Here is a 22,031-nt window from a genome sequence, read left to right as displayed (position 1 = left end):
GTCTGGAATGACGTGATGAGCAAAGCAAGAAAAATGATACCCAGTTCTAGACACACGACTCGAATGGTACGGTCGTTCAGGAACGGGGTGTTCCGTTTCGATTGGCCCAAAGCTGGCCAGATCTGTTTCTTCTAAATATTGAATTTAGATTCCCTTTCAGTAGCGGCATATGTCGCCAGATTGCACCCTCTCCATTCTCAATCGAAACATTTATCCGCTTCCTCAAGACTGTCCGTCCCTCTTGGGACTCGATCGCGCCGTATGCCATCGGTCGGTCCCGCTCATACACGGACAATGGAGATGATCCCCCGAATACGGGATGTTCCTACCACGCTTTCAGATACTTCGTTTTCGGGTCCCGTACTCTATGTACCTCGCCAAATGGCAGACTAGGTACGTAATGAGAAGGGTGGTCGTAGCCTACCGTGCCGCCTTCGGACGTGGTATTGGGTTTCGGACGAGACCGTGTGGGTGCGTGCCGACTCGGTGCATCAAGTGACCCTCCGAGATCAGCCATGCCGTAGTTTGCAAACCTCAGGTTGATAGCACCTTCAAAACGCGCTCAGACCGACTAACATCGTTTATAACAGGACCAAGTGGACAATGAACTTGGCGTGGCACTGGCTCCGTAACTGATATTGCCAGCGGCTTTGCCGGCCGTCTTCAGCCACCGGGAGCCGTGGCACCAGAATGCAGCTCCTTAACGACAGAGAGTGGTTGGTTGTCCTCCAACCAAGCCCTGCTCTAGTTACAACACCGTGGTCTCTTGTTGTTTCCCTCACGGGGTCAAGAGTGTGGCGACCGCGGTGCTCCTGCTGGCGTTATACCAGAATCGCAAAAGACTACTTAATTGAGCGCGACTCTAGCGACCTGCTCGTGTGCACGGCTTCGATCCCCATAGTCCGGGGCATCAAGCCACGCCAGCCTTTCACACAACACCTCTTGCCCCCAGGAATGGTTAGATGGTCATGGCAAGCCCAGAGACGGCATGCGCCGTTGCGTTGGGTGAATTCGTGTAAACATCCTACTATCCATACTTGTTGGGGCTTGCAGCGGGGTGAGTGGTTGTTTAGGGGCAGGCTCAACTAATGTCCAAATGTAAAACATGTATATATTCATCTTTTGAACTCCACAGGTTTTGGACGTGCTACCCGTAGCTTCAACTGGGTGAATTAAGTTGGTCACCCCCGAATCTTCATCTGGGCGAGCCTTTGTCCGTAGTGCTGTATGTGTGTTTAGGGGCGGAATGAAACTCGCAATGTCGTCAATCCTTTTGGCGGCTATTAGTTGCATGTTCCTCATCAAATTGGCACCCAACACCGACAAGATCTAGCGCCGAATTTCGACTGATTGAGAGGTCGGCCGTGCCCTCCTTTTTAAACGCGCCCGTTCTGGCCAATGCGGACTGTGAACAACGCTCTGACTGAGTCCTGAGTGTAAGAGCAGCGCTAGACGTGGGGAACAGTTGAGTAGCCTGCGTTGACCTGCACCTCTCTGTTAGAAACGGACTTCGTAGTTTTCTTGTCAAAGAAAATTATTCCTTACAATTTGTTGATCTCATCTAGTTTTCTCTGGAAGACAGTGCTCGCGCCCTCAGTGGCCGGTGTGTAAAGGAGGAGACCCATATTGTTGTAAGTTGCCTGCAAAGCTGGTGCAGCGAGGAATAGTAGTCAACGTGGGAGTATAGCTCTAGAGTTGGAAGACGCATATATGCCGTCTAGATTACCCAAATATTTACCAACTGGAACGGATTCTCCCTTAAATACTGACCGGGAAAGATTTGTCCACCGCCATTCGCATCCTTTCCGTTCATGCGCGCGCGCACATAGGGCGACGGCGCTGCGCAGATCTACAGAACAGCTTCAATACCCAACGCGATTCCAGAAAGTCCGCTGTGCGCAAATGCGCGCGATAGAGGTCATAGCAGAACCAAGGTGGTGTATGAAGCGTGTCGTGAGTGCGCAACGGGGCGCACAAAGGGGTGAGAGATGGCGTAGTAACTAATTGTCACGTAATATATGAGAGCCCATGTTAGTGCTGTATTAATGCCCCTTGTGTAACAGTATGTCCAGAGAGAGCTTAGCGTGCACATGAGTGCGCAACACATATCGAAGGCCTCCCATCCGCGACGTTTGACTAGGCTACCGATACCCGCAACTTCCTCCTTTCACCATTCCATTACGGGAGTAATGCGTCTCTGATTCGGACTCTCTGTGCCACCCTCGCGGCGTCACGAATCCTTTAGCTTATTCGCATCGGCTTCAACCCTTGGAACGACCAAGGATATTGAGACCGACAAGGCTCCGAGCCTTGTGCTGTTCCCTCGACATGGTATCGTGGAGATGCTGGGGGCAAGACAGCCCGCCCCCTCCGCCTACAGCTCCAAATGAAGGTTGCCTAAAACGACCCTCGGGTCCTTCTGCGAGCTCCGCAGAGCCCAACCTTCCGGCTGGTAGCAGCACCGTGGCTGCCGACATTCAACGTGGCGGCATTCTTAAACCTCATGCGGATATGTTGATGTCCCCGTCGATGAGTGCACGCTCAGTTTCCATCGAATATGCGGCGAGGTCGGAAACTGAGCCGGAATCTCTACTCTTCTCGTGCCCTCCGGCGAGAGAGGCGCCTGTGGATTATCCGTCTTCAACTCTGCTGCCATACGGATCGGTTTACTCGTCGACAGCCGCTTCACTCTACACTTCCAATCCAATTCCAATGGAACCGTCCTGGTCGTGGGAGCCATCGTATCTTCACGACTCATTTTCCCCTACCGAGGCCCAGGGCCCAGCCAATACGTGGCACGCACCCTTTTCACAGTTTTTCGAGTCACCGCCATCTGAACCTACGTTCATGTCGGCTGTCGGGCTTTGTTCCTCCGATACGTCGGCCGACTTCTCCCGTTCAAATTGTTCCGATGCACTGCAAGTTGGTGTAATCCCGTCGATGGGTGAAAAATCACTTGCACACTCTAGATACCCGACCACCGAGTCTCATGACTCGGGGTATGGGTCCGACTTCGCGACCGAGTTCAGGGATATAGGACTGCGGGGCCGATCTTGGGACTCGGGGTATGCGTCGGACCACGCAGTCGATTTCCGGGAGCAACACCGGCTCATTAAGAAGGCCAGGTTGGAGAAAGAAGCGCGCGCAAAAAAACCGCGAGTAGGAAAGGCTAAGAAAGAAAGACCCCACCGGAAACCGTGTCGGAATACCTCCGTTTCATACCCAGGAGCGCTAGCGACTGAGGAGAATTCCCCAGGGAAGTTAAATGATGACGGTCCGGCCACTTGCAAAGGGACTGCCCTGGAGACCACTGAAGGGGCGATCCCAGTGTTAACAGGGCCAACAGCGAACCAGCAGGTAGCGCAACCTACTCCGCAGAGACAGAGGCTTGCAAGCACAGCCATAGGTGGACCGACAACTACTAACACGGAGGGAGGTGGTGACGAAGCTGATCTGACGTTGGATGCTGAAGCAGATTCGAGGTCACCATCTCCCTGGCAGGATGCAGGCAATGTAGAGGCTGAGCAGTCACTGGTCCGGTCGCTCTGGTGGATCATAAACGGACTCGGCCACGACACTCGTAGCTTGCAAGCTAGCGTCAACAGCTCTCCCTGGAACCCCGAAATGGAGTCTCCGCTGCCACTCGGTCCGGCTGAAGGTGCTGTCAGCCGCCCTTCTAGCTTCAACTCGGGATCTGGCTCGGGGTCATCCCCGGACACCGGCTCTAATCGTGGTTCCGTATCCTCCACTACCGGCAACGGCTGGCCGGGCCCGAAACGAGCACGAAACCCCAGCGACCCAAATAGGGAGTCTGAGGACGGGGATGGCGACGGCTCAAGCGAAAAACGATTCAAGTCAGCGGCAACTGAAAGGTCATTATCCAGACCTCGATTCGCATGCCCGTACCAGAAATACGATCCAGTGGGTAGTCCTTTTTGTTGCATGCCAAACAACAAGAATCCGGAAGGTGGAGCTGATACGTTCCCTCGGATCAAGTAAGTTCTGTATCGACCTTGGAGGCATTATGCGCCTGACACCCCATCCCAGATCTCACATCTTCCGAAATCACGACCCGTTCATCCGATGCCCCAACTGCTGGAAGGCGTGCAAGACCGAAGACGAAGCCCGGGAGCATGAGGGTACGACTCGGTGTATTCGGAAGGCGTCGCCGGGGAAGTATTGGATGACACGGGAGCAACAGGAACAGGTCCGGGGACGGAAGTTCATGGGCAACAGCGTCGAAAACTGGTATTGCCTGTTTGGTATTTTGCTACCAGACGTGCCTGCTCTTGGCCCGAACGGCTACAAGAAGCTCTCCCCGTGTACGCAGTGTTCCCCGGTCCATCTCTGATCGTATCATGCCTCTCTAACCATCGACAGATTATGTCTCCGGCCCGCTCGGGCCTCCGACGCCGGCTTCGAGCGCTACTGGTTCTGGCAGGAATAAGTCGATTGCCGGAGCGGCTGCATCCAGCTCAGACCAGAGTCCGGGATCCACACTGCCATCGGCACAAGGGTGAGTCCCGTTGCTCGTAGCTCTCTTGATATGCCATGACTATATCACTGACTTTACAAGTCTCATGGGATCCCAATCTTTCCACGACTCTGGGCCACAAGCCCTGCCGAGCCCCTCTCAAGCGCTTCCGGGGAACCACGATTTCAGCTGCCCAGATTTCGCACAAGGTTTTGACAATGATCCGGTGTTCCGTCTTATCGACTGGGAGCGGTCTAATGCTATGTTCGATAATATCCCAAATATCAATGTCTCTGGTACATACGCCACTACTACCGAGCCTCCTATCGAGCCTGCACCGACCGCAACCCGGCCGAGCCACCAGACTCCAACGCCTCCGGACGCAAACCACTCCTCATCATCGGGCCAGGGTGGCACCGAAATGTCGCCCTACTTCCTCCGCCAGGACAATGAGCGCCTGTGGGCAAGCAACGTGATTCTCCGGGACGAGAGCGCCATGTGGAGGGGGAAGCACAGCAGGCTGCAGGCACAGCTGGACGAACTTCTGCACCAGCTGCGGCCGCTGGAAGATGCGCTGCAGGCGCTGGAAGATGCGCTGCAGGCGCTGCTGTACCTGCCGGCGGTGCGGGAGCGGGGCGATGATGAGGTCGCGGGTCGACTGTTTGACATTATGAAGGGGGTGCGCGGGATAAAGAGGGACCTGATTGCTTGTGACGCGAGGTGATGATTATTCCAGCGTTTTAGAGTTGTATCGGTTGGCCGATGTCTGGCGAATTTATGATGACGAGTACACCGATTTGCGAGACGAATGAGGTAATCAGTCTACTTCCAGACATCCCTATATCTACCAACCCAAAGCCACCGGAACCCTCTCCTCATGGGCGACGGCAGCTCCTCGAGACGCTTGTGTCCTTTGGCAGCGGACCCCGGCTGCACCGGCGAATCACGGTCCCGCACGCCCGGGTCCTCGGAAACCTGCGCGATGACGAGAAGATGCACATTTGGAGTCTGCCAATCTGGGGGCTGCTGGGGGCGAGGACCGTGGTGTATGGTATCACGAGCCGCGAGCCGATGACTATGTCCTAGGCGGTTGGCATGCGCGCGCAATGCCGGCGAAGGATCCTGTCCTTGCGTGGAAGGCCGTGAGTCGCATTGTCCGATGGTTCATATCGCCAAGTGTTGCTGGTTGGTCTGGGTGCCGCGAGGGAGATTAGGGATATCGTGCGGCTTCGCCTACAACTCGGATTACGGCGGATGTGGCTGACCATATTGTATGCGGTGCGGCATCTGGGGTGAAGATTGAGGAATGTCCGGGGTTGAGAAGAGGTATACGCACCGCGTTGTAAGAACATGGTATGGGACTTGAAGAGGGGCGTTTTAACGCTCCTGGTCTACCTGACTCGAGTAACTACATACGATGATTCCAATGCTATCTAACATTATTTCTCAGAAACCTCCCATCTCTCGCTGTTCCTCGTTACTTTACACATGATCCCCATATATCAACCCCAATTTCTACCAGTTGCCGGTGAATAAGTCCCACCAACCCTTCATCTTGGGCTCCGGCTTGTCCAAGTCCGAGGGCTCTTTCATCAGGCGGAAGCGGCGCCAAACCTCGGAGATCTCTGACTCCTTGTGCTCGCCGTGCACGATCTCCTCAAGACGAAGAGACTTGAATACCACAGACGGCTTGGGCGCAGCACCCGCGAGCTTCACCCACTGGCGGTTCACCGCTGCCGACCGGGGGACGGCACGCTCGGACATGATGGTCGAGATCTTGGCACGCACATTGTTCTTCTCCCATATCTGCCCCGCGCCGAGCTGGATGTGCCAGATCTCGTCCGAGTCCAGACACACCCTGAGCTTGCAGGCTTGCGACGCCCAAATGTACGTCGGCATCCCCATCGTGATGCCGACGAGGCTCAATCCCGTCCGCCCCTGGAGCGTCAGGACAACCAGCTGTTGCTGTGTGCCGTTGTAGTTGTCTGTCGAGACGTATTTGCTGAGGGTCGATCGGCCGGGCCTTCCAAACACCCGCACGGCACGTCCCACGCCCTCGATTCCAAGGTCGGTCGCAAGGCTGTGTAGGTCCACGTTTGCGAGGACGTGGCCGACGGCTTCGGGAACCCCTGGGATCGGCATTGCCAGTCCTACTGCACCGTGAGCCGTCTATCCGTTTGCTCCTGCAGTGTACTGAGGATGGCTAGTTTTACCTCTGGCAGTATCAAGTCATTGGTTGCTGTTTCAGTTTCGGGTGTTATCCGGTCTCGATTATCGAACAAAACTTATTTGACGTTCTTCGTGCGTTAGGATCAACGCAGAAAGGGAGGAACACGCGCTTAGAACTGGTGAATTCGCGCGGTATAAGAGTCAGCTCGATATAGCAGCCCCGAACTGTACGAGCGAAACAATAAAAACGACGGCTGAGCAGAGCTGAAAATGTGGCGAATGCAACGAACGGGATTGCTAGGTCAGCTCCATGGTCTAGACTCTGGCCCCCGATAGCTGGAACTGATGAGGTGCTCGGGCTGGCTCGATGGAACATCATGTTTGCGATGATGGGGTGCACTCATGATGCTATGTTCTGCTAGGTCATTCGGAGCGGAAGCTCAGTACATTGCCAGTATGCTCATTTCAGCCGATACAGGAATCCCCGAAGTATCCTGCATACCACCACACTACCCATCCCAGCTGATCTACTACTAGTATGTCGGTTGTTGTATCTGGATGGATTTATTGCCGCAAAATCCTGTTGTACCTATGTTTCCGAATTGGCACGAAAAAGCGAAACCGGCTACTCCTACACCGAGCAGAATCGAAAATATCCCTTTCGCATACAAGTTCCCAATAGAGTTGGTGTTGCCCCTCCCACCCCTCTTCGGCTCATAAGGTTGGCGACCTTGGAATTAAGTAATTGTGTTCATTCCAGTTCACGATCCGGAGTCAAATTCATCAATGACGCTTGCCGGTTTCACAAACTTCCCCAACGGCGCATAATCCAGGTGGTCCAACCCAAATGCATTTGGCCCTCCCAGCTCTATGCCCCTTGGTGTTCCCGTCCACTTGTCGGAAGCTGCAAGACCGAGGACAATGACGAGCAGGCCGTACCTGTACTCTGGCGTGCCAACAGCCTCGCCATTCTGCGCATCAATGACGCAGATAAGGTCGGGAACAATAGCCAAGACATCCTCCTGCTTCTCCAGATCCCCGTCTTTGGCGCCGTCGGGCATCCTGATAGCCGCTATGTTCTCGTTCTTGAACGGAATCTTGATCCGACCCCTAAAGCCGCTGGTCCCGGCGCTGCCCCCAATTCGCGTCGCCTCATCGGGATCCACCACATCACCACCCTCAATGATGCACTCGCCATAGACGTGACCCTTCCTGAGAGTCCGCTCTACCCCGACAATCTTGCCCTTGAAGAGCACCTTTCCCGCCGTCGGACCTCCGCACTCTTCAATGATGGTCTCGGCCACAGTGTCCACGCGGTTCTCGCGCCTCGCTCGTTCAACGGCTCGCCCGATCCGCCACGACTGCGAGATGGTATTGTCGACGACCCAGCGCTTCATCTCGGCCCCCGTAACGGGCGGATCTGCGGCCGCCACCTGCGAGCCCATCTCGCTGAGCGCAGAACGGATGATGCGCTCGACCTGGTGGTCCGACGACGCCTTGGGCATAACGACCACGTTGCCGCTCCCGTCGGCAATGCATACCGGCGACCAGATCGGCTGGCGCTCGTTGAAAACGACGGGTGTAGTCTGCCACTTGGTGGGATAGGCGCGCCCCATCCAGTCACCGTCAACGCATGGAAGGTCCATGTTGGTGCTGGCGCCGAGCGTCATGCCCTGCAGGCCGTTACCGCCGCCGATTTCGAGGGCGATGATGTGTGTCGCTCGGTCCGGGCAGACCTTGTATAGCTCCGTCTGGGCTTCCATCATCTCGTCTCCCTGGAGCTTTTCGATGCTGACGGTTGGGCTGCCGGCACCACACCCGCAGCCTACTGCCCCATTATCCGGGACGTCCTGCGGGCTGACGACGCGCACTACGGCGCCGGCTCGGAGGAGCTGTCGGAGGAGAATCATGTGCGCGTAGGGGGAGCCTCCACCACCTGTGCCGAGGATGTAGCAGCCGGTGGCGATCCAGCTGAGATCGGTCTCACTGATGTACCAGATGCGGTTGCGGACGTCGGGGCGGTAGGTGGCCATGTCTACCTCTGGTTGTTCTAGCGAGGCTGCTGTCTTCCACTCGGGCGACGGTACGAGTACGTATTCATCTTCGCCTTTCGCGTCTAGTTCGTATGTCTCCGCCAGGGTATTAACTGCGGTGAGGTCTGTTCTCGAGAAATCAAAGTCTCCAACAGCGCGAACAATGAAGCGTGTTTTGTTTGCGATGTACTGGTCGTTCAAATTAGTGAGTGAAGGTCGGGCTTGTAGATCAAGGGTCTTACTGGTAACGGCAATGTTTCCTCCTCGACAACTTTGACGGTCTCCCTCGCGGCGCCGGCTGCAACGGTCTTCTCGATGACTTCCTTACGGATTACCCGGAGCAGCTGTTGTTCGGTTTCTCTCTCGGTAGACCGAATCGTGTCGACCACAGCACTAACTCGGGCCATGGCGGCACCAATAGCGTTCGCAACCTGAGACCACTGTGGCTTGAGCACGGCGCTTGCGCCCTGTAGCTCTCCAGGGGCGAGGATTGCGCCACCTCCCACGAGAACGACAGGTATATCGACTGGAGAAGTCTTCATGGTGTCAATAATCCTCTCGAGTTTATGCTTGACGACGGATTTGAACTCGGCAAGTTCGCCCTCTGTCAGCAGCCCTTTGACGAGGTCTGGGTTGCCAATCTTGAGGCCGGGATCGGCACACACGGCGCAATCCGTGGCTGTCAAGGTCTTGCCACCAAAAACGATGGACTCCTTGGTCAGTCTGTTGCCAACACTGTCAGGGCCGACTGTCATCGGGGGGCCCTTTCTAACAACAGAGCCACCCCCTAACCCGATACTCTTGACATCGGGGCAAGAGAAGTTCTGCATTCCAAGACCACTGGTTAGCGAAACCCGATCCTCGCTGAGAACCGACAACAACCTACCATCCTCACGCCGGCTAGCTCGCTATACGCCGCCTGCTGCCTTGGGAATCCGCTGGGGAGTAGCAAACCCACATCCGTCGTCGTCCCACCGATATCGACCACCATGAGCGGCTCTCCATCGTCACCATCCTTCCCGGTCAAGGTCTGCTTCTGCCCCTGAATAAGAAACGCCGCTCCGCGCATGCTATTCGTCGGGCCGCTCGAGAACGTCCGTATCGGCAACCTCGCCGCCATCTCGCCGGACAGCACCGTCCCGTCATTCTGGGTGACAAACACAGGACACGTCATCCCCAGCTCCCTAACCGGCTTCTCAAAAGCCCTGATCGTCCGCCGCGCGAAGCGCAGGATCGACGCGTTCAGGATCGCCGCGTTCTCCCTCTCCAAGAAGCCCAGGTTCGCCACGTCCTTGGAACAGACGACATCGGCGCCGGGCACCTCGCGGCGGACGATGGCGGCGGCGCGCTCCTCCTGGGCCTCGAGGGCGTCGATAGGGCTGAAGACGCCGTTTACGACAACGGCGCGGATGCCGCGGGCGCGGATCTCGGCGCAGGCGCGCGCGACCTCGGCCTCGTCGACGTCGGCGATGGCGCCGCCGTCCACCTCGACCCCGCCGCGGAGCAGCGCGTGGTAGCCCAGCACGATGCGCCGCAGGTCCGCCGGCCAGTCGACGCAGGGGGGCACGTGCTTGGAGAAGGGCCCGCACAGGCGCAGCACGGCGACGCGCGCCAGCCGCGCCGCGTCCCGCTCCACCACGGCATTGACGAAGTGCGTCGTCCCGATCGTCACGCTCGCCACCGACCCCGCCGCCACCCCCGACGAGGCCAGCATCGAGCGGATCGTGTTGGCGATCCCCTCGCTTGGGTCCGGCGTCGTCGTCGTCGCCTTGTGCCAGGCCAGGATCATGCCGCGGTCGCCATGGTGCGGCGAGGAGGAGGAGGAGGGGGAAGAAGAGGGGTCGAGGATGACGCCGTCCGTGTTGGTGCCGCCTACGTCGACGCCGATGCGGAGGATTGGGTGGGACATGGTTGTTGTCAGGCTTGCTATGATTCTATCTAATGGCTTGAAGGTTGGGTTATGTCCGTGTTGCAGGGTGGGATTGGTGGGCTGGTTCGTGATGGTTGCCTGGTCCAGTCTCAGAAGAGGCGCGGGGTGCTCAAGTCGAGACTGTGGTTTGCTTCCCGGATGGCCGGGCTACGGCCTGCTGGTGATGGCAGGATAATGAAAATTGCTGCGATGCCGACAGCGGTTATGGGAGTTCCAGGTGGAGGAGTTCAGTTTACAGGTGCCGCTGAATTGGAGTTAAAGTGTGGAGGCCGAGAAAGCAGAAGTGCCGCTCTCGGAACCCGGCCCGGATCGCGCACCTTGATGGACGTCTCACACGCATGTGGTTGCAACCCCCATCAGACCATGTCTTCTGGAAAGGGGCTCAACGAGGCTTCAACTACCTACCGTTCCCAGCAGTGCGACAGCTAATTTCAGTTGCGTGCCCTGCGTGTCCTACTGCTCATGATACTGGAGAACATCATACAAGTCTGTTGGCTAAATTCAACGCGAGAAACAGGGGAACTTCATGATTAATAACCGTGAAAAGAATAAAAGCGGCCATGTCAGGACTACAAGTGTTTGTTGCACTTTCACACGTGCAAGGAGCTTGTCAGAGGCTGTGGGAAGTGTACTTGCCGAATTGGAATCTGAAGAGCTTCTCTACCGCAGTAGGAAGAATGAAGATGACAAATACAAAGGGAAAATTTGGCTGGCAGACCCCACGTGATGAGTTCATGAGTGCGGCAAGGACCGATGAGCGCCCCAAGTGCATTCCAGAGTGCGACAGAATCAGTTACAGTCTTCTTTCTTTACAATACCGATCCTCCGAGAATTAAAAAAAAAAAAAAAAAAAAAAAAGGAGGAAAAGAAACGCAAAAAGCTCACAGTGCAGCCCACCCGGCCGGTAGGGAGGTGCACTGCTACGAAAACCCCTGAGGGTTTTGCTTCGATTCAGCGCAGCGTCGAACCCGCGTCCTCTTGGGCAGGACAGGGCGGCGCGTGCACTTACTGACCACCGCAGAATACGCCTCGGCCATTTTTTTTCTTTTCTTCTTTTCTTTTTTTTTTTTTTTTTGCCGGTGGTGGGGGTTAGGTGTTGACACGTTGGAACTTCTATATCTAATGCCTAAGCGGGTGTGGGCCAAAGTGCAGGTGTCCTAAGCCGGTCTGGAGACTGTGCGTTGAGATAAAGCTCGTGACTCGGACGCACGAGGAATATGTGGCTGAACTCGAGTTGCTCATGTGACGATCAGACCTGGGAGATGAGTTGTCCCCTTGCTTTACTTGTCTATTACCTTGCAAGCCATTTCTCTCCACCTTAACCAAAATGGCTCAGACGCAAAGGCAAGTGGCAAGTAGCAAGTTCATATATTGAGGTTAACGTTACCTAGGTATCAAAACATTTCCAGACAACGATCCCCACGGAGGATGTTATCTATGGTCAGCTTTGTCTGCCGCTTCGTTGGCCGACATCTCAGCCCTGGCCAGTTCGCTAACCTTATTCGTCTTCCTCATTTTTTTTGTCGTATCCAGAATCACAGCATGTTTTACGATGTGGTTACACAACTCATCCAGCCCCAATCTCTGTCAGAGCCCGCAGAACGACGGGAGTAGAACTCAGAAAAAGGTTAACGTAGGCAGCCGGTCCCCTCGACCCCCGCTCTCGGATCGGCTTCCTCGCCTTGATCGACACGGCTGGACCGTTTGTCCGGGCTGTTTAGGGCCGGCAAAAGCACAATGTGGTCATCCCGGTGAGTCAAAACTCGGAATGGTATGACTCTTGCTTGGGTCTAGTGGGAATTTCTGCGGCCGGAGGCGGGTGCAGCAATCCAGAGGGAAGACGGAAAAACACCAGGATTTCGAGACGCCGCGAAGGTTTTCTCTGCCCAGATCCAGTTCAATTGCTTATGACATATCGGGCATTTCAATGCCCATCGCTTCCAACGCCACCCTCTTGCCCCAGCCAGTATGCTAATCATTACTGATAGTGAACCTCAGGTGGTGTCAGCGAGGATGCCACCTACGCATCTAAGCCGGTTTGCGAGGCCGGCAGTAATGTACTAATATGTACAACAGAACTTGTTATCTGCCCCCGGCGTCTGTTCTCCCTTGTTGTTTTACCAGACGCTCGTTCGGGGTATCAAGGTCGTGGGAAGGTCTAGCTTGCGGGTCGAGGCTTTATTATGTCGTGAGAGCTGGGGGTTTTTTTGCATCGTAGAAAGCGTGTCATGATACCGTACTCTTACTTACTCTATGGGGTGTATGGGATGTGATTCTAATATCGGCCAGAAAGAAGAAAGAAAGAGAGAATTATCGAAACAGGCTAGCACCGCGAACGGCGACTGAACCTAGATGAGGTGCCGACACCCGATCTCACTACCATAAGCCCGGGACGGCCTCGGTAATTGCAGGTTAGAAGGCAGTATGCTACGTTGTACAGAATCCTCATGACAGTTGCGGTCCCCCGCCCTGTACAGCAAGGCTTCGAGTCTGTTGCATTGCCAGTTGCGGCTCAGCAGCTGCATGGCGCCTGTTGTGGGCCCTTGACTCGGCTTTAGATAGGCTCGCATTCAGACTCCCTCGCACTATCGAAATAGCAGCCTTGGCAGGGTCCTCTTGGCGCCACCGGGAAGGCCGACAGTCACGCTGCTCGGTTTTCTGATCGTTGGCGTGGCTCGCGCTTCGGTATGCTGGCCCCTGAAAAATACTCATAGTTGGGTTGGTATGTGAATTGAGAGAAGATCTTTCGTTAATTTCCCGATCTTTTTTCTTTCTTTCTCTTTTTTTTTTTCCTCCGAGCCACCGCGTGGCATCAAAGTATTGCGGTCCCACGTGAGAACCGTTTAGAGTCAAGGTCCGCTTCGGAACTGGATGTGCCGTAGTTGCCCCTTGGCGTCTGGTGCTCAGCCCTGGCCACAGCCATGGGTGTCCCGCTTCCTGAAGGATTCAAGTCCGACGCCTGATCGGGACCTAACTTTCGAATTCTTGTAACATTGCTACGGGCTCGTGTTCAAATACATAACCATGGCTTGCACCACTCCACGTCCTGCGTCCGACCCTTCAACTGCCGGCACAGTACCGCCTTAGTCCAATCGCTCGTCAATCAAGCCATGCGCTTCCACCATTCGACAGCATGGCTGGTCATACTCTTGTGCCAATGGCAAGTCGCTAGTGCTCTACCCTTTTCAATATCGTCTCATACGACTGTCGGCAGCCTTGACGGAGCATCAACGCCACACACTTCTAGGCTATGGTTCATCAATAGGGCATCTTGGAAGACGCGAGTCGCAAACGAGAGGCGAGAGATCGCTGAAGACATCCCCCAAGCGCAACCGTCCCTTCCCAGTATCCGACACGGTCATGCACCTCGAGATCACCCACCGATGGCGGACCCAAAATCACACCGTCTCGATCGGCGGGCCGACAGCCCCCTAGGATCAAGCACCTTCATCACAACTATGTTTGCGGTGCTGATCGTCGTGTCGGTACTGCTTGGGATGGGTATTGCATCCATCGCCGTGTTTGGCTTTGACTGGAGGTTGTATTTCGCGAAGTCGAGGTACGACAGGAAAGAGATAGAGAAAGAGGAGCGGCTGCAGGGAAAACAGCCGATGTTTGCTTGAAGGTAGAGGTACTTTGGGACTGCTGGTCTGGAGACTTGGTTGGGTCGGCGTGGGCATGCATGATGGGAAACGGCGTTATTTGGCTACACGGTGATACACGATACTACTGCTATTTGAGATACCCTTGACTAAGAGAATGTACTTCCTCTCTGTGCTTTCGTATGTTATGAGGTGGGTATGCAGACGGCCCGCTAGGCGTCAGCCTAATTCTCACCTCGGAGCAAAGAGAGCTCAGGCACCGTGTCCACTCCAAATCCTCGCCACAGGCGTTTAGTATAAAAGATGATACACGGTACTCGCCTGGGTGGGGCACCATAGTCATCAAGATAATCCCGAAGAGGGCATGTTCCAGTCGATATATTCCTCTTGTCCTTCACAACTGAGTTGGCCGCTTGCGGCGGCCGAATGGGTCGCTACGACATCCATAATATACCTGTATTGCTGGTGGGGCCAAACACTGCCCCAGTTAAATGGCACGGGAGGCTATTTCGAGGAAAACTAGGTGATGGACATGGAGTACCTTGACACTGCCGTGCCCGTGAGCGCCAGGGTAATTGCCTGCATATAATAGAATCGAGGTGAGGACGGAGCGATTTGAGAACTTGGTATCTTTTAGACAGCAGCGAAATTTCCAACGTGTAGATTCTCAATCCGATAATGTAAAGTTGGGATGGAAGTTTGCGCTGCTGAGATGGCTGTCCAGAGTGAGGTTTGTTAGTTGTCTCGAGTCCCGCCAACAGGCATGCCCATGCTACCAGTGACTCAGAGAACCGTTCAACAAGAAACAAAGCAACATCTGGCTTTTGCTGGCTTGAACCCATTGCACCCAGCAGCCGCCGAACTATCGCACCACCATGGCCGACGCCATCGCTGAACACGCTGCCAAACTGCAGCTGGATGCGGAGACAGGGGAAATGGTGTCCAAAAACGAGCTCAAGAAGCGCATCCAGAAGCGGGCCAAGAAGGCCGCAGCTGCTGCTTGCAACGCCCCGTCTAACTCGGCCCCAGAACCGCCGCTTAGGAGTCAGGCCAGTGACACGCCAGCCGGCGCCGAAGAAGCCACTGTAGGACCGGAAAATGCCATGTTCGAGCGCGGGTTCCTCGCCGAGGTGTACAGCCTGCGGCCATCACAACACGTTGTGACGCGATTCCCACCCGAACCAAATGGCTACCTCCACGTAAGTTTGGCATTCCTTCTTCCTTAGGCATCGATGAAGCGCACTAACCCGGCAATATAGCTGGGCCATGCCAAAACAATTGCTATCAACTTTGGTTTCGCGAGATATCACGGCGGCCAGACGGTAGGTACTCGTGACTGCAAGCCGCTAAGATGTCTATTTTGTGACAAGGTCAACTAATCAACAACGAAACCAATAGATTCTTAGGTGCGGTATCCACTTCGAGACTCTCAAATAGCTGCCGGATGTATATTGACACGGCGCTTTAGATTCGACGATACCAACCCCGACGCCGAGAAAGAGGAGTACTTCATCGCTATCGAGGAGACAATCCGCTGGCTGGGTTTTGCCCCTTCGAAGATCACCTACTCGTCCGACAACTTCCAGCGCATGTATAATCTCGCCGAGGAGCTGATCAAGAAGGGGAAGGCCTATGTGTGCCATTGTAAGGATACCGATACCAAGCTGCAGCGTGGTGGTGAGGATGGATCTAACCCGAGATATCGATGCGAATACGCAAACCAGGATGCTGAGACCAACCTCGCCAAATTCCGCGGTATGCGGGACGGCGAGTATGAGCCGCAAACCGCCTGGCTTCGCATGAAGCAGGACATTGAGAATCCTAACCCGCAAATGTGGGATATCGCCGCCTATCGAATTCCCAAGAACCAGGAGCCGCACTTTCGGACAGGCACCAAGTGGCGGATATATCCGACCTACGATTTCGCCCATTACCTGTGCGACAGCTTCGAGGGCATCACATACAGCTTGTGCACCACCGAGTTTGTTATGTCTCGGGAGAGCTACGAATGGCTGAACCAGTATGCAATCCCTCCCTTGTTCGGCTAGAGTTGCTTGGGTAATGTAAGGTCGCTAAGGCGAGCAGGCTTCTGGTCGGGTACCAGCCAATGCAGCGCGAATCCGGTCAGTTGAGCCTCAAAGGCACCATCATGAGCAAGAGAGACATAAGGGCCCTGATCGAAACCAAGACGGTCCGCGGCTGGGACGACCCACGTCTCTACACCCTCAAGGGAATCCAGCGACGAGGCGTGCCCCCCGGTGCCCTGCTTTCCTTCATCAACGAGCTTGGCGTAACCACTGCCAACACATCCATCGAGATAAAGCGCTTTGAGCAGTCGGTTCGCCGCTACCTCGATATGACTGTCCCTCGCCTGATGCTGGTACTCGACCTCATTCCCGTCATCATCGAAGATGCCGAGGAGGTGGACCTCGACATTCCCTTTTCACCCAAGGACCCAGCCATGGGTTCACACAAGATTAGGCTAACGAACAGGGTCTATATCGAACGCTCCGATTTCCGAGAAGTCGACAGCAAGGGCTACTTCCGGCTCGCTCCGGGGAAGACGGTGGGGCTCTTGCATATGCCATACTCCATCACCGCTGTCTCTTTTTTGAGAGACGAGGCTACCGGAGCCGTCAAGGAGATTAAGGCTGTCTACGACAAAGGCGGCAAGAAGCCTAAGACGTACATCCAGTGGGTGCCTGAGGGCTCGCCCACGGCTGAGGTGCGCATCTACACGGCGCTATTCAAGTCGGACCAGCCCAACTCGGTGCCCGGTGGGTTCCTCAACGACATTAATCCTGATAGTGAGATCATATGGCCGAATGCCTTAATTGAGTCAGGGTTCTACAATGTGAAGCGCCGTGCGCCGTGGCCCGCGGCAGAGGGCGAAAAGATGGGAGCGGCTGGGTCTGAAAGTGTTCGGTTCCAGGCCATGCGCGTCGGCTACTTCGTGCGTGGTTGTCTCTTCTTGGCCTCTGTATTCGTGCTTGTGCTAACGTGTTCTTGTTTCTGGTAGGCACTTGACTCGGACAGCACGGACAATAAAATTGTACTCAACCGTATCGTCCCGTTGAAGGAGGATTCGGGCAAGAGCAGTTAGACGAGATACGAAACGCGCCGGCAACGGGGTTTGTATCGGAAACACTCAATCGAAGGAAAACAGCAATGAGAGTATTCGGGTTACGGGAACGTTTAGCTATAGAAAACTACGGTCTACTAGTACTAGTAGGCGCATCAGGGAGTCAAGCATTGCAAACAACATGCATGCTAGAGCTCAACCAGTTTGTTTTCGCAATCCAGGCATTCTCTAGAGTTTCAGTTGTGACTCTACCGCTAAAAGTCAGCCAGCGGCTCCGTCAGACATCGATTGCACATGGTCCAAAGTTTGTAATTCTGGGACTCGTCGGAAAGCTTCCAAGTGCACTCGTTACCACTTAGATACCCATCGCACTTCTCAACTCGTTTGGTAAGAAGAACTCCATTGGCGTCTCTTTTGACGTGACCACAGGTGTAGACCTGTCTCCGGAATTTGCACATGATGGCTTAGCGGGCCTAAATAAGGTGCTGACGCAATCTATGTGATTCGGCGCTGCTGAATAATATGTTGGTGAAGAATAGGTATATTTGGCGTATCGAGTTAATACGGGTGTCTCTTGGTCAAGTGTTGAGTAGACAATGCGAGGGTCCGCTTCTTAAGGTTAGGGAAGATACTCTTATATACGCATGTAAAGTATTACGTTGCAAAAAGGAAGAACAATCACACATTTCGAGTTGCCAACACACATTTACACCTTTAACAACCTGGTATAAAGATAAGTTCAGATGTTCACAATTGCCGTTGTCGGCTTAGTCCCGTTGCTACTCGTAAGTCCCACAAAAACCAAAACGGAGCACCTCCACCGAAGACATTCTAAGGCCCCCCAAATAGCTCGTGGATTCATGATGAGCGTTATCAGGCTCTGCCTACCTCCACGAGTATATATTCACCAGTGCCCGATAAATCAGAACGGATTGAGAACGCCGTCCTAAGTCCAGGCGCCCGAATGGCTCTCCTTTCATTGTCCCAACGAGAGCTCCAGCCATGCATCGAGCTTAGCAGGTAACCTTGTCATCTGCCTAGTCCCCGAGGGCAACGCCGATCCCCACAACTTCGGAATCCGAATCCGTATATACCTTGTTCTAGTGGCGGTTGCTGGGCCTGATTAGAAACAAGCCGATCGAGATGCTTGACAAGGCCGGGGGCAAGAAGAGGGCAAGAGGAAGAGGGTCATAATAACTTACTGTACAGTAACGCTACACACCACTTAACTACAATGATTAGTCCAGCCCACTTTCCGCTCAGTCCACAATCTCATCCACCACGTCTGGCAGTCTATGGGCATCGCTCGATACCACACCCAAGTTTTCGTAGATCGTTTGCAGTGCCCTCACCCATACGTCAAACATGGCCCGCACCTCCGTCAGCCTTTCCCTCTCTTCCCTGTTGCGTGACATGCATCCTAGAAGCCGGTCACGCAAATGCTCGTACACCTCGATCATCAGCCACAGGGGCAATCTTAGCTCCGAGGTCTCATTTCCGCAGCTGTCCGACAGCCTGGTGGTAGCTGCTGACAACTCGTCTGTCAGCAGTTCCAAGCATATTTGCAGACTGAGGTCGTTTCGCTGAAAAAACGGATCCGTGCTCCCGGCGACGAACGGCCCGAATGACTTGCGTCTCCTCAATGTTGGCGAGCGTCGAGGTGCTACTAGATGGGGAATGTGAGGGGTGGTGCTATCGATGGTTTCGGTTGAGTACAAGGAATTTGCGTCCACAATCTCCCGGAAGCCGCAGCATGTCCCTGCGACTTCGCTAGTACCTGTGTTGACGGCCAACGGGGTATTCCTCCGTCTCGAAAGCGCCCGTTCCAAGTCGCTAATGGCGAATACCGGTGTCTTCGCAAAACGTCTTGTTTTGGTGAGATGGTCTGATGACCTACTGACTTTTCTCGCCGTGATTTGCTCATCTGACAATCGGTGCTGTTCGCTGTGGATGGCAAGATGGCGGAACTCGGGGATGAGGGAGGAAGTAGTATCACCAGATTCAACGATGGCTAATGGTGGGCGCGCACCGCGAGTGGGAGCTCCGGTTTCCGGGACATATCTAATTGCCTTGAAATCGGTCACGCTGGATACAGCAGCCCGCTGTTTCCTGGCGTAACGGCTCCAGCGTAATGACGAGCGGAAGCGGTTGATAACGCTTGTTGTACCGCTCGCGACGCCAATGTCGGCGGTATTTATAGCGAGGGCAGGATGGACCATTTCGCTACATTTGTGTGCTCTCCGGCGCTTCCGAAGCCGGTTCCTCGGCTGACGTCGCCTAGTGGAGAGGTGAAATAGAGAGTGATTCATTTCCGTCGGCGTCTCGAATTGTGCAAGGCGTGGATGTGGTGTTTCTATATGCTTGCCCATCCTGGTGTGAAAGACGGTCAATACATGATATGAAACGGATTCGGGTATCCGTGGGTACACGTTGATTTAACCATTGCAAGCTACTCGCTCGATCCGTGATTCTCATCGTCTGTAATAGCGTGACTTTTCGGTCCCGAACCACATCACACCACAACATATGCAGTACAGATGTTACTTACAAGCCTTGGCCGATGCACAATGTAAGTCAGAAGCTTGCTGTGCTCGCATGTATCGTGATTGTCAGCCAACCCTGGATGCAGGTTGTCACAAGGCTCACGCCACCCCCTCCCTCCCACTCCCTTGACCTGCCGCCGGACCCAGGTAATTGGGCAACCTGTCAACCGGGACGGCCCAATGCAAGAAATTATGCAGAAGATCGAGCCAATGATCTAGATCCGAATGTCGCGAACCCCGCAATGCCATTCTCAGCCCGCAGCAGTCCTCTCAGGGTTACTAGGGCTTCGCTCAAGTTCATACCTTTGATCCTTCCAGACCTGCATACAAGTAAAACTACTAGTATGACAGTAATAATTTCTTGACATCTTTATTGTTGGAATTTGAGCCGAAAGCAATCGTATAAGGTAGCAGTCCAGGCTCACAGCCTTCATGGTTTGATGAAGGGCGTGATGGCACATGTAATGATGGTGGGCTGTCCATTGCCGGCTGCATGGGGGTGGTAGGCACCTATAGGTTGGCTCAGCCTTGCAATTCTAGCTGCTGGTGTGGGATGTCGTGGGTACCACAGCATCAATGGTCCGGTTCGAAAGGGGCTTGAGCATGATATCATCATGCTATGCCTAGCATATTCCGTGTGCGTAGCGAAGTCGGAGAGCGGCTAAACATGCATCATGTCATAGCATAATCTCTGACAAAGTCAGCCCTAGTCACACCGCGTGTATAATAGTGTGAAGGGTTCAAACGACGATTCCCCTCAGCACTTCACGAACCTCGTAATCACGCAAGTCCACCGTTGCAACACAACCCACAGCTCACACTTTACTTCCCTTTAACATGATTCTGATTAACATTGTTGTTTCTCTGCTGGCAGCCACCGCGGGCGTTGCTAGCCCAGTCGAGATCGTCGCAGCCCGGCAAGGAACCGGTAGCTGCAATGCCACAACACCATGCCCAGCCGGCATGTGCTGCTCGCAGTACGGTTACTGTGGGGTCGGGCCAGCATACTGTAAGCTATCTTGTTTGTTATTCTCGAGCTCGATTTGACGATTCCACGAGGCGGCCCTGATCCCGGCCGTTGTGACGCCTCGAGACCCTGCCCAACAGGAATGTGCTGTTCTCGGTACGGCTACTGTGGGGTTGGGCCGGAATATTGTAAGCTGGATTCTCCAGCACGTTGAGTGGTCTTTTGGATGCCCTCTGATAATTCCAGGTGGACCCGACCCTGGCCGCTGTGACGCCACTAGACCTTGCCCAGCCGGAATGTGCTGCTCACAGTACGGCTACTGCGGCGTTGGGCCAGAGTACTGTATGCTTCACTCATAGAGGTTTGTCAAATTCAAAACTAACTCAAATGTTTAGGTCCTCCACCTGACGGCACCTGCAGTCCCACAGAGCCATGTCCGAAGGGGCTCTGCTGCTCGAGATGGGGATACTGTGGGACTGGCCCCGAATACTGTAAGCTGATGAATCCTTAACGTTCAACCTTTACATGACAGCTGATTGGAACAAGGCGGTGCGTGAAGTGTAATGGAATGAGGTTTTAGTTATGCACCGCTCTGCCTTGGGAGTTGGCGGCTGGGGAAGGCATTTGATATTTTTGAGACTGCTCTAATGGAAGCGAGGGGAAAGATAGAAGGAAAAGAGGGGAGAAAGAAAAAGGAGAAAAAAAAAAAAGAAAACAGGAAAGGAAATTGGGCACATCCTATCAGCTCGCCGGCTAGGAATTCAGTAAGGAAAGATTTTGGATCGAAAACTATACTCAGGCTTTTACGAACACTTTTACCATGTATGCTTAAGTGAATTAATTAATAGATAATACGTTCTAAGCGGTATGATAACTGCCTGTACTATATGCCAAAACTGGTTGAATTATCCCATTACAGATGCCAGACTATGCACACCGCAGAACACCTTGGCCAAGCTGTCGATGGCTCACTTGATACTGTCTGGATCCCCGGTAATTACATCAAATTTTAGCGCTATACCTGGGTTCCTCAAGCGACCTAAGAGCACCACAAACCCGGGGCCAGTGATGGGTGGATACTGGGCAAATTGACAAGCGCGTCAGCTGGCGAACGACTCATTTCCTTCGCAGGATACAAGTCCCTCGCCTATTGCAAACATCGGTGTAGTGAATGGATAACCTCGTTCTCGTATTCGCCGCGGATCCCTTTCGAAGCCAGCAACTATCTCAT

At 54.3% G+C, this 22,031-nt stretch overlaps 5 protein-coding genes across 5 annotated transcripts; 2 read left to right on the top strand and 3 right to left on the bottom strand.

Moving 5' to 3' along the window:
* Positions 1-3,942: 3,942 nt before the first annotated feature.
* Positions 3,943-5,560, top strand: MFIFM68171_00888 (uncharacterized protein; the record flags this gene model as incomplete). Its single annotated transcript, XM_071056310.1, has 5 exons — positions 3,943-3,995; positions 4,048-4,322; positions 4,381-4,516; positions 4,577-5,153; positions 5,366-5,560. The coding sequence occupies 5 exons, from the start codon at positions 3,943-3,945 to the stop codon at positions 5,558-5,560; spliced, it is 1,236 nt and encodes a 411-aa protein (XP_070912411.1).
* Positions 5,561-5,989: 429 nt separating this feature from the next.
* Positions 5,990-6,616, bottom strand: MFIFM68171_00887 (uncharacterized protein; the record flags this gene model as incomplete). The annotated part of the gene is made up of 1 exon (XM_071056309.1): positions 5,990-6,616. The coding sequence occupies one exon, from the start codon at positions 6,614-6,616 to the stop codon at positions 5,990-5,992; it is 627 nt and encodes a 208-aa protein (XP_070912410.1).
* A 788-nt stretch (positions 6,617-7,404) lies between these two features.
* Positions 7,405-10,585, bottom strand: MFIFM68171_00886 (Hydantoin utilization protein A; the record flags this gene model as incomplete). Its single annotated transcript, XM_071056308.1, has 3 exons — positions 7,405-8,865; positions 8,919-9,500; positions 9,563-10,585. 3 exons carry the CDS (start codon positions 10,583-10,585, stop codon positions 7,405-7,407), a joined length of 3,066 nt encoding a protein of 1,021 aa, XP_070912409.1.
* A 4,498-nt stretch (positions 10,586-15,083) lies between these two features.
* GLN4_1 (Glutaminyl-tRNA synthetase) lies at positions 15,084-17,311 on the top strand (the record flags this gene model as incomplete). Its single annotated transcript, XM_071056307.1, has 6 exons — positions 15,084-15,407; positions 15,468-15,530; positions 15,607-15,614; positions 15,677-16,228; positions 16,294-17,161; positions 17,228-17,311. The coding sequence occupies 6 exons, from the start codon at positions 15,084-15,086 to the stop codon at positions 17,309-17,311; spliced, it is 1,899 nt and encodes a 632-aa protein (XP_070912408.1).
* A 1,238-nt stretch (positions 17,312-18,549) lies between these two features.
* On the bottom strand, positions 18,550-19,509 carry MFIFM68171_00884 (uncharacterized protein; the record flags this gene model as incomplete). The annotated part of the gene is made up of 1 exon (XM_071056306.1): positions 18,550-19,509. The coding sequence occupies one exon, from the start codon at positions 19,507-19,509 to the stop codon at positions 18,550-18,552; it is 960 nt and encodes a 319-aa protein (XP_070912407.1).
* Positions 19,510-22,031: the final 2,522 nt, after the last annotated feature.

This window comes from Madurella fahalii, assembly GCF_045866475.1.
Source record: "Madurella fahalii IFM 68171 DNA, scaffold_1, whole genome shotgun sequence".
In the NCBI taxonomy this organism is placed as follows: domain Eukaryota; kingdom Fungi; phylum Ascomycota; class Sordariomycetes; order Sordariales; genus Madurella; species Madurella fahalii.
The sequence above is the reverse complement of the archived record's forward strand: the minus strand, read 5'-3'. Positions and strand labels throughout refer to the sequence as shown.